The sequence below is a fragment of the Lithobates pipiens genome, unplaced genomic scaffold, assembly GCF_037356315.1.
Source record: "Lithobates pipiens isolate NorthernLeopardFrog02 unplaced genomic scaffold, aLitPip1_a1.2 Scaffold_23, whole genome shotgun sequence".
Taxonomy (NCBI): Eukaryota; Metazoa; Chordata; class Amphibia; order Anura; family Ranidae; genus Lithobates; species Lithobates pipiens.
In genome coordinates, this window is record NW_027507785.1 from 292,465,649 (window position 1) to 292,481,454 (window position 15,806).

At 43.6% G+C, this 15,806-nt stretch overlaps 1 protein-coding gene across 1 annotated transcript in view; it reads left to right on the forward strand.

The window, feature by feature from the left end:
• Positions 1-15,806, forward strand: part of LOC143926533 (atrial natriuretic peptide receptor 2-like) — an 89,865-nt gene that overhangs the window by 32,368 nt on the left and 41,691 nt on the right. The window contains exons 8-12 of the mRNA XM_077450336.1: positions 3,997-4,137; positions 6,300-6,421; positions 7,935-8,073; positions 10,928-10,976; positions 12,711-12,812. Coding sequence (XP_077306462.1) covers positions 3,997-4,137; positions 6,300-6,421; positions 7,935-8,073; positions 10,928-10,976; positions 12,711-12,812 — 553 coding nt within the window. The remainder of the gene's footprint in view (positions 1-3,996; positions 4,138-6,299; positions 6,422-7,934; positions 8,074-10,927; positions 10,977-12,710; positions 12,813-15,806) is intronic.

Consider the following 15,806-nt stretch of genomic DNA (forward strand, 5'->3'; position numbering starts at 1 on the left):
GAAATCGGGCGGTAGGAGGAGCAACATTCAGGGTCCTTATTCGGTTTGGGGATAACGACAATCACCGCCTCGGACATAGTGGGTGGTAGATTCCCTTCTACTAACATAGTGCGAAGTAGGCTGTGGAACCGCGGTGCAAGTATTTCTGCGTGTGTTTTATAAAACTCTGCCGGTAGGCCATCTGGGCCCGGAGTTTTTGACACCTTGAGGGAGGCAATAGCCGCCTGAACCTCCTCAAGAGAGATCGGAGCCTCCAGGCGGCTACGGTCAGCATCAGAGAGCAGCGGGAAGTCCACTCGGTCCAGAAAGTGGCCAAGTGCTTCCGGAGTAAAAACCTCCCTGGGAGCATAAAGGGCCTTGTAATATTGTACAAAGCGAGCGTTAATTTGAGAAGGGTCTGATATCACCTCACCTCGTTCCCCTCTAATCCTGGCTATATGCGCCACTGAAGCCCTCTCTTTTGCCAACCAGGCCAGGAGTCTGCCCGTTTTCTCCCCCTGTTCGAAAATGCGCTGTGATTGGGCCAACAATATCTTCCTACTACCCTCTGTCCTGAGCAAGGCGATCTCCCTGTGCACCGATTGTAAGGCAGCATAGGATGCTCCGTTACCCCCCAGCGTGTAAGCTCTCTCCAGCTCCTGCGCCTTCTCCTCCGCATCCGCCAGTGCCAGCCTAGAATGCTTCCTGGCCCTGGAAATGGCAATTTGGTATTGACCTCTGGCGTAAGCCTTGAAGGCATCCCAGAGCACCGTGGACGTCGCGGTGCCACCATTCAACCCCCAGTAAGCCCCCAACTCCACCTCCACCCCCGGGGCAACCCGCTCATCCGCCACCCAGTATCCAGAAAGCCGCCACAAGGTGGGCCCAAGGTTGGGGCCCACCTCGAGCCGCAGCAGCATAGGAGCGTGATCTGATATACCCCTGGGCAGGATCTCCACACCGACTGTGCGGGGCAGTAGCAAGGCGTCTGCCAACAGCAGGTCAATCCTCGAAAAGGAAGCATAAGTGGCGGAGTGGCACGTGTATTGTCTATCAGTAGGATGTTTCCACCGCCAGATATCAGTGAGCCCATAGAGGTCCATCCAGGCCATGAGTGAGGAGCTCTGGCCCACCCCCATCCGGAACCTGTCCAGAGAGGGGTTCGGGGTCATATTGAAGTCACCTGCCAACAATATTCCAGCACCAGGGTAGAGTGCCATTATAGGGGTCAACTTGTTCAAGAGCTCCATGGTAGCTGGCGGGGGAACATAAACACCGATCAATAGCATCTCTAGCCCATTACACACTGCATGGAGTACTACATATCTGCCCCCCGGGTCCAAATGGAGATCCAACAGGCTGAACTGAAGAGATCTATGTACCAGGACACTGACCCCCCCTGGCATACACCGAGTAGGTAGAGTGGTAATATGCCCCAACCCAGGGTTTCTTAAGGGCTAGCATCTTCCCACCTGTCAGATGAGTCTCCTGCAGTATGCAGATCTGTGGAGAGTACTGCTTGAGATATGTGAATACCAGGGAACGCTTGAGCTTCGAATTTAGGCCTCGCACGTTCCAGGACAGAATGGTCAATGGAGCCATGAACTCATCTCGTATAAAAGCACACGGCCTCCCTGGAACCACAACCCGCCACCCAGGGACCCGCCCGATAGTCTACAAATTCCAACCCCCCCCACCCCCCCCCCCCGAACACCACCACCCCCCACAGCAGTAAATAGACATTCCCAATATTCCTCCGTTGACACTGAAAGCATGTACCAAGAATCTGACCCCAGCAATACACATATAAACTGAGAATAATGCATACAAAAGGAGTAACTGAACACATTAACCGTAATCCCCCCCTCCCCCTCCCACCCCCCACCCCGACATCACCCCCCAAACTTCGGCGTGTCCTAATCCCAAACCAAACTTCCCTGGCATCTACCATGGGGGTGCATGGAGAGATGAGCACCATGAGTGCAACCGTCTGAGCACTGCAAGTCCGGCCCAGTCCATCTGTCGGATAAAAGGGCCCTGCAGAGGCATGATTATCTAAGTTCACCCGGCAAGAACCGGGGGCACAATCCTGAAGGGAGAACTGTTGCAAAACAATGGGGACAGAGCTCCATCAACAAGTGAAAGTCAGAGTTAGGGTAAGCTTAGGCACATCAGGAACAGCAGGCAGTCAAGCGGGAAACAAAATAACACCCCCTCAACAGTGAAGCGGGGTGCAAGCCAGCCCTTTGTCAACGAGTCCGGAGGGGGCTCAGTGCAAATTGAAATTAGGATACGGGTGTAAAGCAATCAAACATCACCTCAGGGGCGGCTCACCGATCCTCCCGGTTCCTTGGCAAAGTGTCCAGCCAGGTCGCAGCATCCTCCGGCGATGTAAAAAAGCGAACCGTTTCACCATCCTGCACACGAAGTCGGGCCGGGAACAACATGCTGTACTTAATGCGTCTATTGCGGAGGTTCAGCTTAACTTGATCAAAGGACCGGCGCAGCTTCTGGGTATCGATGGAATAGTCCGGGAAGATCATCAAGCGCGCCCCCTCATAGGTAAGGGCCTCCACCTTGCGTGCCTCCCGCAGCACCAAATCGCGGTATCGAAAGTGGAGAAGGCGGAGAATAAATGTGCGTGGAGGAGCCCCCGGGATGGTCCGGACGGCAGGCATTCTATGTGCCCTCTCCACAGTAAAAAAACGTGAAAAAGATGCCTGGGGCAGGAGTGCGCGAAGCAGATTTTCCGTGAAGGTGTGGGGGTCCACTCCTTCCGCCCCCTCAGGCAGTCCCACAATGCGAACATTATTCCTTCGATTTCTGTTTTCGGAATCTTCCGCCCTGCTTTCCAGTATCTTCACCCTGGTCTGCAGCGTTCTGAGTGTCCCAGAATGATCCCGCAGCACTCTTCAGATTCGCCCACCCGCCGCTCCGCCTCCATCAGCCGAGCGCGGAACGAGTCCATATCCCTTCGTATAAGGCTGATATCAAGTTGGACCGACTCAATCTTACCCGTCAGGGTAGACTGGCAGGTGGTGATAGCCTGCATCGGCGCCGTGAAATTGGATTGCTCCGACAGCGCCGGGTCTGGATCTTCCGGCGGAGACGCCATGCGGGCCGCAGGCTTCGGGTCTGGAGACAGGCCGGAGCTAGGCCTCGGCTTCGATTTGGCCGATGCGGGGGTTCTGCGGCAACCGGAACTGCCTCTGCCTTTGGTCATCCCCTCCCGGGTCCGTGCTCGCGGGGTTAGGCGTCGCCGTGTGCGGTATCTGCAGGGCAAAGATCGTTTTCAGTGGATGGTCGGCCGGAGCTCTCTGCAAGTGCGTCCGCTCAGTCGGCCATCTTGGACACACCCCGCAGAAAACTTTCTTTAGATTGTTGCAATAAGCTCCCCTGCTCGCCGTCAAAACGGGGATTTGGGGGGGTCAGTGCATTTGTAACATGTAACATGTTACAAAAGGTGAACTTATCCTTTAACCCCCGTTCACACCTATGCGATTTAGATGCGGCTTACACCGCATCCAATCCGCAGGACATTTTAAAATACATTCATTTGAATGCATCTGGTTCACATATGTGTGTTGCATTCGCACTGTGCATTGCACAAAAAACGTGTGCGTTTTCTGGGCATTGCGGTGCGAATTACAACCCATTATCTTCTATGGGTACACATCTGATTCGCAGATGCATTCCGTTCTGAACACAAATTCTCTCCTTCTCCTCACTACACCTCCCCCCTCTCCCTGCTCACTGATCCGCAGCTAAAACGCAGAGGAGCCTCTGAACAACTGATTTTTATCTTCGCAGTGAAACCGGAGCTTCAATTCGCAACGCACATGTGTGAACCCGGGCTTAATCATGGCTGCAGGACCGTGTCCTTATGAAGATGGCCTTTCTTGGCCATTTCTTATGTTTTGTTGCTTTCAGTAGGCTACGATGATGCTATCAGTGTTCAGTTTAGGTTATGGGGACCCGAAAACCTCTCCAGTGACTAAATTGATATTGATTTTGCAGGAAGTTTGATCATCAGAATCTCTGTAAGTTCATTGGAGGATCAACAGAAGGAAACATCTTCATCATCACGGAATATTGTCCTAAGGGCAGCCTGACGGATGTCCTCTTAAATGATGATGTTCCTCTAAACTGGGGCTTCAGGTAAGCTTTCACTATGTGCACAGAAAATAGGAGTATTAACCACTTCCCGACCAGCGCACGCCAATGTACGTCGGCAGAATGGCACGGGCAGGCAAATGGGCGTATCTGTACGTCCCTTTAAATTTGCCGCCCTGCCATCATGAGTGCGCCGCCGGCGGCCCACTCATGTGCCAGTCGGGACCCCCGTGAGCCCGGTCACAGGTCCCGCGGACTTGATCACCGCGGGCATAGCCGCGATCATGTCACGGGGCGGCTAAACTGGGAGATGCCATTGTAAACAGCATCTCCCTGTTCTGCCTAGCAACAAGTGACGCTGATCTCTGCTCCATGTGATTGGAGCAGAGATCAGTGTTCACTAAAAGAAAGCCCAGCGCCCAACAGTTAGTAACACGCCCCTAGGAACACTTAACCCCTACACTGCCACCCACTGGTTAACCCCTTCACTGCCAGTGTCATTTACACAGAAATCACTGCATTTGTATAGCAGTGATTGCTGTATAAATGACAATGGTCCCAAAAATGTGTCAAAAATGTCCGATGTGTCCGCCATAATGTCACAGTCACAATAAAAATCGCTGTTCGCCGCCATTACTAGTAAAAAAAAAATTATTAACAAAAATGCCATAAAACTAGCCCCTATTTTGTAAACACTATAACTTTTGCGCAAACCAATCGATAATCACTTATTGCGATTTTTTTTACCAAAAATATGTAGAAGAATATGTATCGGCCTAAACTGAGGGAAAAAATGTTTTTTTTATATATTTTTGGGGGAAATTTTTTATTATAACAAAAAGTAAAAAATAATGCGTTTTTTCAAAATTGTCGCTCTATTTTTGTTTATAGCGCAAAAAATAAAAACCGCAGGGGTGATCAAATACCACCAAAAGAAAGCTCTATTTGTGGGAAAAAAAGGACGTCAATTTTGTTTGGGAGCCACGTCGCGCAATTGTCAGTTAAAGTGACGCAGTGCCGAATCGCAAAAAGTGGTCTGGTCTTTGGCCAGCAAAATGGTCCGGGGCTGAAGTGGTTAATGTCTTTGTTTTTATGTGTCTCAAAGCACAGCAGGCATCTAACATGATCACATGACATAAATCAAGTACAGTAAAATGTTGGATTGCGAACTTTGGATAATTAGTTCCAGAAACATGCTTGTAATCCAAAGCTCTTGTATATCAAAGCGAATTTCCCCATAAGATATAATGGAAACTCAAATAATAATAATTTGTTCCACGACCATTTATTCATAAATCCTTCAGTTTATAGTCCATGAAAAAAAAGATTATAGCAATGTGATAGGTTGTGTATCCATAAAATGTCCATCCATAAATAGCAGCCTCCACAAGGGGATTAGAAGCAAAATTCAGCAGGAGTTACAGAGTATATAAAAGAGAAGAGAGGCGTCTCTATGTATAGCAATATGTTGCTAAATGTTGTACCTTCATTAAATGTAATAATATTGCTACACTTAGAGGCGCCTCTCTTCTCTGTTATACTCAGTTGTGACATGACGCTACTTGTATATCAAGTCAAAATTGATGAGAAATTTTTGCAAAATGCTCTCAAACCAAGTTACTCTCAAACCAAGGTTTTACTGTATTAGTCTACAGGTTCTTCCATTAAAACACAGTGATACTCAGTTCACACTGCACACCGCATATGATTTGCACAGGAATCACACGCGATTCTATGTGGTGTGATTTGAGTCCATTCATTTAAATAGAGCAAATTCACACCGCATACACATGAAAAAGGTGTGGGCAGCTTTTTTTTTGTTCGTACTGGAATTGGATAGTGTGGGTTTACACTCTTGTGATCCAGTTAAAGCAAATGTACTGCATTTCGCAACCTGCTTTTGGGGTGTCATCAACTTTTAATTGACACCCACAGCAGATTGCATGAACACATTGCTATGCGGTGCGGAAAACGCACAGGAATTGCTGCATTTCCCACACTGCATCAGTGTGCTTACCTCAAAGTCTTCAAAGGGCAGCTATTACTATTGGGGGCTAACTCACCACCATGTCCACAGGTGTGCCTAATTTTATACTGTAGCACAAAACATACGGTGTGAGCGATAGGCACATTATAGGATGTTAATTTGATGCTTAATTGTGTCAGCTTCTAGGAGACAGTAAATAATTATTTCTGTCTTGTTACAGACTTTCATTTGCCACGGACATTGCCCGAGGAATGATGTATCTTCACCAACATAAAATCTATCATGGAAGGCTGACCTCCCGCAACTGTGTTATAGATGATCGCTGGGTTTGCAAGATCTCAGGTATGGTTCTGTCATGTGGGACATATAGGGGTTCACTAAAGACAACCGGACGGTTGCACTCTGCAGCTACAGTTGCTCCAGGGCTTAATAAATTAGGTAAAGCTTCACTTCGCAAAGAATACCCAATCACATGCATGGAAAATTTTAAAAAAAAAGAGCATTTTTGCTTGCACATGATTGGATGATGGAAGTCAGCAGAACTCCTGATCATTTACTAAGCTCTGGAGCAACTGCACTTTGCAAAGTGCACAGTCTATTTGCCCCAACCACTTCACATCCTGCCCATATTCATATGACATCCGCAGGAGGGATCTCCCATCCTGGGCGGGCGTCATATGACGTACTCGGCTTCCCGATGCGTGTACCCAGCGGCTTCGATGTCCGCCGGGCACCTGCGATTGCCTGATAGCAGAGCAGGACGTGGCTCTATGGGGGTTATTTACGAAAAGGCATATCCACTTTGCACTGCAAGTGCACTTGCTCTAAATCTAAGGGGTAGATCTGAAATAAGTGGAAGATCTGCTGATTTTATCATTGAATCATGGGCAAGCTAAAATGCTGTTTTTTATTTTCCTTGCATGTCTCCCTCGGATCTACAGCGACTTTACTTTCAAGTGCACTTGCAGTGCAAAGTGGAGTTTCCTTTAGTAAATAACCCCCTATGTGTGTAAACACACAGATCTACATCCTGTCTGGTGAGGGGAGAACGATGGTGTGTTCCTAGTACCTAGGAACAGCGATCGGTCTCCTCCCCTTGTGAGTCCCCTCCCTCTACAGTTAGAATCACTCCCTAGGTAACACATTTAACCCCTTGATCGCCTCCTAGTGTTAACTTCTTCCCTGCCAGTGACATTTACACAGTAATCAGTGCATTTTTATAGCACTGATTGCTGTATAAATGCTAATGGTCCAAAAATGGTGTCAAAAGTTTCGTATATGTCCACTGCAATGTCACAGTCATGATAAAAATCGCAGATCGCCGCCATTACTAGTAAAAAAATATGCCATAAAACTATCCCCTATTTTGTAGATGCTATAACTTTTGCGCAAACCAATCAATATATGCTTATTGCAATTCTTTTTACCAAAAATATGTAGAAGATTACATATCGGCCTAAAGTAAGGAAAACTATTTTTTTTTATTTTTTTTAAATGGGATATTTATTATAGCAAGTTAAAAAAAATTCGTTTTTTTTTTGTTTCAAACTTGTTGCTCTTCTTTTGTTTATAGCAATTGGGTACAGTGTTGCATGACCGCGCAATTTTCATTCAAAGTGCGACAGCACTGAAAACTGAAAATTGGCCTGGGCAGGAAGGGAGTGAAAATGCCCGCAGTTATTGAAGTGGTTAAGTAAATCAACTCCATAGTGTAAAATAATTCCATAGGCCTTTTGACACACATGCTAATAGAATACATATGCTTGTATACATTGTATGTGTGTATCATTTATATTTAAAATATATAATAACAGGTATTAATTTCACCAAAACAATACACTGTCTACTTTTCCAGATTATGGGCTGATGGTCTTTAGAAGAGATGAGCTTAAAGAGCTGATGGAGAAAAAGCTAGCACACATCTACTGCCCCCCAGAGGTCATCCAGAGTGACAGCAGCTGTATAGTACCCACACCTGCTGCTGATGTTTATAGGTAACATAAAGATGAGACTTTCATGGTATCAAATTTAAAAAAATACAAAACATATACCTGTTTAAAATGATTTTGATATTTTATTACAAAAAGTTCTTAAAAAACACAGCTGTAAAAAAGATTTGTATCACCTCCTGGTATGTACCCATGGACTTATTATTACAATATTGCAGTTCTAAGAGATGAATGGCTATGCCCACTTAAAGCGGTAGTCCGCCGGGACTCCGCGTTTTTTTTTTTTTAAAAGCCAGCAGCTACAAATACTGCAGCTGCTGACTTTTAAAATAGTGACACTTACCTGTCCAGCGCTCCCGCGATGTCGGCACCCGAAGCCGATCTCTAGATCGTCTGTCGGGTGCTACCGCCGCCATCTTGGGTATGGGAATCAGGAAATGGAGCCTTTCGGCTTCATTTCCCGGTTCCCTACTGCGCATGCGCGAGCCGCGCTGCGCAATAAGGACGGTCCCCGCTGCCTCTGGGATCTGTGTGTTTCCCAGCAGGCAGCGGGGCACTTGCGGAAAGGGGCGTAATCTACGCCCCTTTCCACAGAGAGCTATCCCGGAAGTGGGTGCAGAATACCTGTACTGTACAGGTATCTGCACCCCCCTCCCCCCTGAAAGGTGCCAATTGTGGCGCCGGAGGGGGGGAGGGTTCCGATGAGCGGAAGGTCCACTTTAGGGTGGACCTCCGCTTTAAGAAAACGTTATTCGATATCTCAAATAGGTCAATTGGTAGCTAGATATCATGTGATCTAGATTTAAAAAAAAAGAAAAATAGAATTGCGCTAAATCTGAATTTAAACAAATAAAAATATAAACCATAATTTGACTTAATAAATGAAACACATCAATAATGAAACCATTCACAGATCTATATGAATAGACTAAGTGAGCAGGTGTGTAAATATAGTAATTAAGGCAGCAGTCTCAAAGCACCAAGGTGAAAAGTCTGTGAACCATAAATGAGAAATAATGAAAAAAAAAGTGAAACGTGTAAATAGAATTATTGTATAAATTCCAAACAAATCAAAAAAAATGTCATGTGTAACAGGTCCTGAAAATATAACATCCACTCGTGCAAAACTTAGGAAAAATGTCCATCCACAAATGAAGCGCATCCTCAATTATTGATGAACCAAAGCTGTATTATTCCACCACCACTTTAGAGAAAATCTCTTCTTACCAGATGTCCATGATCCCCCATTACAGAGGATCAGTGAGAACATGTAATACAGGCACAGCTGATCTCCAACAGACCCCCAACTCTCTTGCTATCCTTCAAATCTCCTCGTTGGTAATTCAAGCCAACAGAAGGTTACCCGTGGCATATATAAAATAAATGTTCCGATAGTTTAAAATAGATTCAAGTTTATTGGAAAATTAAAAACAAAATATTGCACTTACAGTGTTCCATCAATTAGAACGCCTATAGTCCGAAGTGCCAGCTGGTGCACGTTCGGACAAACCCGTCCTTCTGGATTTTCTAGCAGTAACACAAGGTGATGTCAGCACGTCGCTCCACCCTACGCGTTTTGTAAGAGAATTACGTCATCCAGGGGCACGGGCGGCGCGCTGCGTCACCTCCCTTTGTACCATGGAGACCCAACCAAGCCTCATTCTGAGCTGCAGTCCACTAATGGACTTGCGCGGTAACTAACTAAAGAACTCGCAAGATACGGCAGCACGTATGGATGGGATCTGATCAGGATCAGCCTCCACGCATGTGCATTAAACAACATGAGTGGAATAAAATGAAAAATAAAAAAAAGAGTCTAATCCAAAAAACAAACAGAATAACCTAGCATCCAACCTGTAATCCAGACCACAACAGTCCGGGTCCAAAAAAGGAAAACAAGGATCCCTAGTAAAATGCATCTATCTAAACATGTATTGTGGAAATGGATTTAATAACCACCATGGTGACACACTCAACAAATAAGCGGAGTGACACCTGGTGGACAAATTCTTTATAACACTTAATTGTTGACATTAAAAATTAGATGGAAATAACATAAAATAAATATAATCTAGTAAAATCAAAATAAATCCTCATATCTTGGGCACAGAGCGCAAGAGGAATTAACCTTTGCACTTCTCGACCACGTACAATTAAACAGAACTGAATGCGCTTCAAATAACAATGGCACGTCAAAAATTACAAAGACATGCCCAGTCTGTACAATGTTCAAATGATGGTTAAATAAATGCAATCAGTGTAAAAATTATAGTCTCTAATAATAACATCCAAAAGTTAAATAATAAACGGGCAACCCTATAACTAACCTAAGATTGTAAATGGACTATCACTAATCCAAACAATCAAAGTTAAAGGGTATAGAGACATAATATTAAAACAAAAATTTAAAATTCCAAGTAGGAGTCCTGACCTGTCCAAATTTCCAAAATCACATATGGAAAGGCCAGGATAGTGTAAAAATATTTAGGATGAGTTGAGCCACCCTATACCTTTTCCCAAAATAATAATCAAGCAGGTGATATCAAAACGGGGGGGGGGGGGGGGGGGGGGTAGGGGGGGATCAACAAATGAATTGCACCTCCACCGTTATCTGAAAGGTGGCTGTCCAATAAAATTAAAATCCCCCCAAAAAAACAGTAAAAAAAATTATATAAATATCCCGCAGCAAGGATTAATAATCAGGGAGAGAATTTGTTACCTCCTTATATGAAATTAACAGTCCCCAACAGATAGAGGCTCTAGATGGGCTCTAAAATCGAGCCACGTCCGATCGGTATAAACCAATCCTAAATGGAGATATATCACATAAAAACTTTCAAACTTGACATTTATTTTATTGGTTAAAAAAAATTGACCAATGGTATTATTTTAATTCCAGCTATGCCATCATACTCGTTGAAATTGCAAGCAGGTGTGACCCCTTTCCAGTAAGTTCTTTTCTATGTTTTTTTTTTATTTTTTTATTCAGTGTCTTTCTGTGAATGTTTTTCACTTATATATACATATTTGTTTTTATATACCATTTCTGTTTCCTGCTTAACCACTTAATCCCCGAACCATTTGGCTGCCCAAAGACCAGAGCACTTTTTGCGATTCGGCACTGCGTCGCTTTAACTGACAATTGCGCGGTCATTCGACGTGGCTCCCTAACAAAATTGAGCTCCTTTTTCCCCCACAAATACAGATTTCTTTTGGTTGTATTTGATAACCTCTGCGGTTTTTATTTTTTGCGCTATGAACCAAAAAATAGCGACAATTTAGAAATGGTGCTGCTGCTGTGTCTTAGCCAATCAGAGGGGAGAATCCCAGTCAGCCAGGGGATTCGTAGACATGGCTAGACAGAGAGGGGGCTCAGGTAAGTATTAGGGGGGCTGCTACACACAGACTGCTCTTTATCTTTATGCATAGAATGCATTAAGATAAAAAACCTTCTGCCTTTACAACTCCTTTAAAGAGGGATTTCACTGTGAAAAAAATATTAAAAGCCAGCAGCTATAAATACTGCAGCTGCTGACTTTTAATAAATGGACACTCACCTGTCCCAGGGTCCAGCAAAGCCGGTAGCCGAGGCCGATCGATCGCTCGGCTCTCGGCTGCTGCCGCCACCATTCTAGGTGAGGGAATCAGGAAGTGAAGCATTGTGGCTTCACTTCCCGGTTCCCTACTGCGCATGCACGAGCCGCGCAGCGCAATAGGAACCCGTGTGTGTCCCAGCAGACAGTGCGCAGGAAGTGGGTGTAAATACCTGTCTTTGACAGGTATCTTCACCCCCCTCCCCCCTGAAAGGTGCCAATTGTGACACCGGAGGGGGAGAGGGTTCCGATGAGCGGAAGTTCCACTTTAGGGTGGAACCCCGCTTTAAGTAACAAATATGGATCTTGTTCCTCCCCCAGTTTGAGCTCTGCTGTACAGAAGCTCTGATTAAAAAAAAAATACATTTAATGATGCATTAAAGAATACAGACTACCATTCATTTGTGTACAGTAATACCTTAGATTATGAGCATAATTAATTCCAGAAGAATGCTTGTAATCCAAAGCAGTCATATATAAAAACGAGTTTCCCCATAGGAAATAATGCACTGCACAGCCACTGCTTGTCTGTGCAGTAGCACATGTTGCCAGAGGCGCGGGGGGCACCAGAGACGCTCAGAGACCACTCAGAGATGCTGGCGCTCTTTGCCTCTCCTCTTCATCACGTGCCCCAGCGGAAAGCAGCTTTCCCTGGTGAGTACCCGTGAGAGGTCTGTGGGGGAGCAGCAGCATAGAAGGTTTTTCACCTTAACGCATAATGTATTAAGGTGAAAAACCTTGAGGCTTTACAACCACTTTAAGCGTTGGCAAAAACGAAACAAAAAAACACGGTAGCTGATTGGTTCCTATGCAGAGATGTACCAGATTTTGCACTCTTCCATATTAGTAATTCAACTAAGCGTCATTAAATTCTGCACTTTGAACAGATGTAGAGAAGACTGCAGATAAACAGGTACAACTTATGTAGGAGGATTTGTTTCATCTCTGTGTTATTACCTGAGGCCAGTTACTTCACTGGGTATATGGAAGGGTTTACAGCCATTTTAAAATAAGAAAACCCATAATCCACCTAAAAATTGTTGTAAGGAATGCGTGGTGTCAGTGTGAGACTTTCTTGGAATCTTACAGGGAGAAGCCTACTTGAAAGATGTGACCTGGAGACCTCCTATACCTGAGCTGAGCGCAGTGAAATCTGACGAGTACTGCCCAAACCCGGCTGATTACTCCGAGGTCAGTGTTTCCAGGATAACACATTACTGGCGGCAATTATAATCCACTGACAGTCTAGATGTGTTATATAGATGGGGAACCACATTGTTTAATCCATTAATTATAAAAATTGCACATAATTCACATCTCATCATCTTGATATTTTATGCACATCTGTTAATACTTTGTTTAAACTTAAAGCAGAACTTCACTCTCTTAACCAACATTGACTATTTTTAATCCTTTTGCTACTAGCATTCATAAATAGGTAAGAAAGTATATATTGTCTCGTTTTAAATTTTTTGCATTTTTTCAGTTACTTCCATGCCTAGGCAAATTACATCATACATCCCAAGAGTATTCAGGAGGAGTGAAGGGTTTTTGTTTAGCTAAGCACACATCCTCTGCTTGCATGTCTGAGCTAGAGCAGCTGGATTCCAGGAAGTAAATGCCACACAAATCATCTGCCCTTACTCAAGATGGCCACAGAAGAAATTCTGGGGGGGGGGGTAACGTACTGAAATATACTGTGTTAAAGGTGCACTACGGCACTGAAATATACTGCATTCAACGGCACGTAACACACTGAAATATACTGCGTTAAATGTGCAGTAACGCACTGAAATGTACTGCATTAAACGCAGGGTGGATTTGGTTTGAATCAATTCAATTTAAATCATGATTTAAATCACTAATAAAAAGGCTTGATTTAAATCAACTCGATTTCAATTTTTAAAGAGCAACTGTCATCTCTGTCTAGCAGCGGCTCCTCCTCCGACCTGCTGTTGACTCACTGACAGTCCCATTCACTTTAATGAGATGGCTGGTGACACAACAAGACGAGGGACATGGGGGCAGCAGGTGAGTGGATGCCTGCTAACAGGCACTGCCATGATGGATCTGAAATGACAAGTGCTCTTTAAATGGAATGATTCATTCCTGCTGGTAGTTAGAATCTTTAATTTTTGCAAACAAAATGGTTTCCTGTTTAGAATAATAAGCTGTCAGGTTAGTAAAACAGCGATATCAGAACCGATTCAATCATACAGTTTGCAATGTACATAGATTTGCAAAACAATGGGATGAAGGAATATTCCTGAACTTTGTTTTTTATCTCATGGTTACTGTAAAATTGTGTGAATGCATCAATGCAATGCATGTTATCTCAGCTTGCAGAGCTTGGATTCATTGAATGAGTTTACCAAAAATTTAAATATTGCAGAATATACAGCCTCATGTTACATAATTAAGATTAATTTCATGCTAATTAAACTAAATTATTAATGTATCTTAAATAGAAAACTATCTTTAGATAGATTTTTACTTCAAAAGCATTTTATTAAAATAAATTTGATAAAAATAAAACAAATTAGATTTAAATAAAAAAAAGCAGATTTAAAATTTTAAAAAATCAGCTTTTTTTTATTTAATTTTTTTTTAAATCACAGATTTTTATTCATCCTGGTTTAACATGCACTAACACAGAAATATACTGCGTTAAACGTGCAGTAACGCATTAAATGTGCACTAATGCGCAGCAATATACTGGGTTAAATGTGCAGTAACGCACTGAAATATACTGTGTTAGACGTGCAGTAACGCACTGAAATATACTGCGTTAAACGGCACGTAATGGACTAAAATACAGTACATTAAACTTGCACTAACGCACAGAAATATACTGTGTTAAACGTGCAGTAACGTACGGTAATATACTGTGTTAAACTTGCACTAACGCACTGAAATATACTGCGTTAAATGTGCAGTAATGCACAGAAATGTACTGCAATAAACGTGCAGTAACGCTCTTAACTATACTAATATTTATTAACTTTATTATTTATTTTAAATGTAGTATACCACAACACTCTGCATTGTGAAGCCCAGCGCAGGTGCTTAGTCCTATACAAAAAAGTACCTCCTGAACTGGCCATATTCCCATCCATCTATGACCAGCTTAAGTTCACACTTGCGGTTGGGTAGGGGCGGGGGCATTTAACCTTCTCTCCAACCACCCCCCTCTTAAAAAACACTTTCATACCGCTGAACGTCATATGACATGACACGTCATATCAGCTTTTAGTGGTGATTTTTTTCAGCCGGAGATTCCCTTCACCATAAGAACAATCATAGCGGCTGTTCAGCCACTTAATCATTCTTACAGTCGCCGATGCCCTTCAGTGCTTCTCCCGGCTCGAGCCAGAGAAGGAATCCACTGGCGTTGGAAGAAAGTCATAGAGAAATCCGAGGGACAGATGGTCCCTGGCAATCTCTATGACTGTCGAAGGCCAGGGACTTGGCAGGAAAGCCTGAAATCATTCTTTTTTTTTATCTCAGCCTTTCCTGTCTGAAGGAGAGATGTGGGGTCTTATAGACCGCACATTTCTCCATAAAGAGGACCTGTCATGCACTATTCCTATTACAAGGGATGTTTACAATAGGAATAAAAGTATTCAAATTTTTCAAAATTTTTAAAGGGAAAGTATAAAAATAAAAAGATTAAAATAAACAATAAAAAAAAAAAATTAAAGCGCCCCCATCCCCGCTTGGTCATATGCAGAAGCGAACGCATACATAGGTTGCACCCTAGGGTTGCCACCTCATCCCTTTAACCTCCCTGGCGGTACGATTATTTCGGATTTTAGGTGCTAAAAGCGGTACCATTATTTTGCATGAAAATTTGGCGTTTTATATTGTAGTCCTGCAATTCTTAGGAATAACTCTCTTAAATCTGTCCAAACCAGAGTCTAGCAGACATCCCGGGTATGATAAAGTTTGAAAAATTAAATCATAAATTATAATATAATAAATCATTATAAATAATTGTACCAAATAATAATATAACAATAATAAAAATTATTCAATAATGTAATCAAATCAAAAACACTGAAATTTGCTCAGTCACTGTCATTACTTTTCAGTATTTGATGACGGATCTCCCCACAAATCGCTATCGCTCAATTCTGCGAGTGATTCTAATTTATTATCGCTGTTTTCTAGCTGGTCTAAAATCAT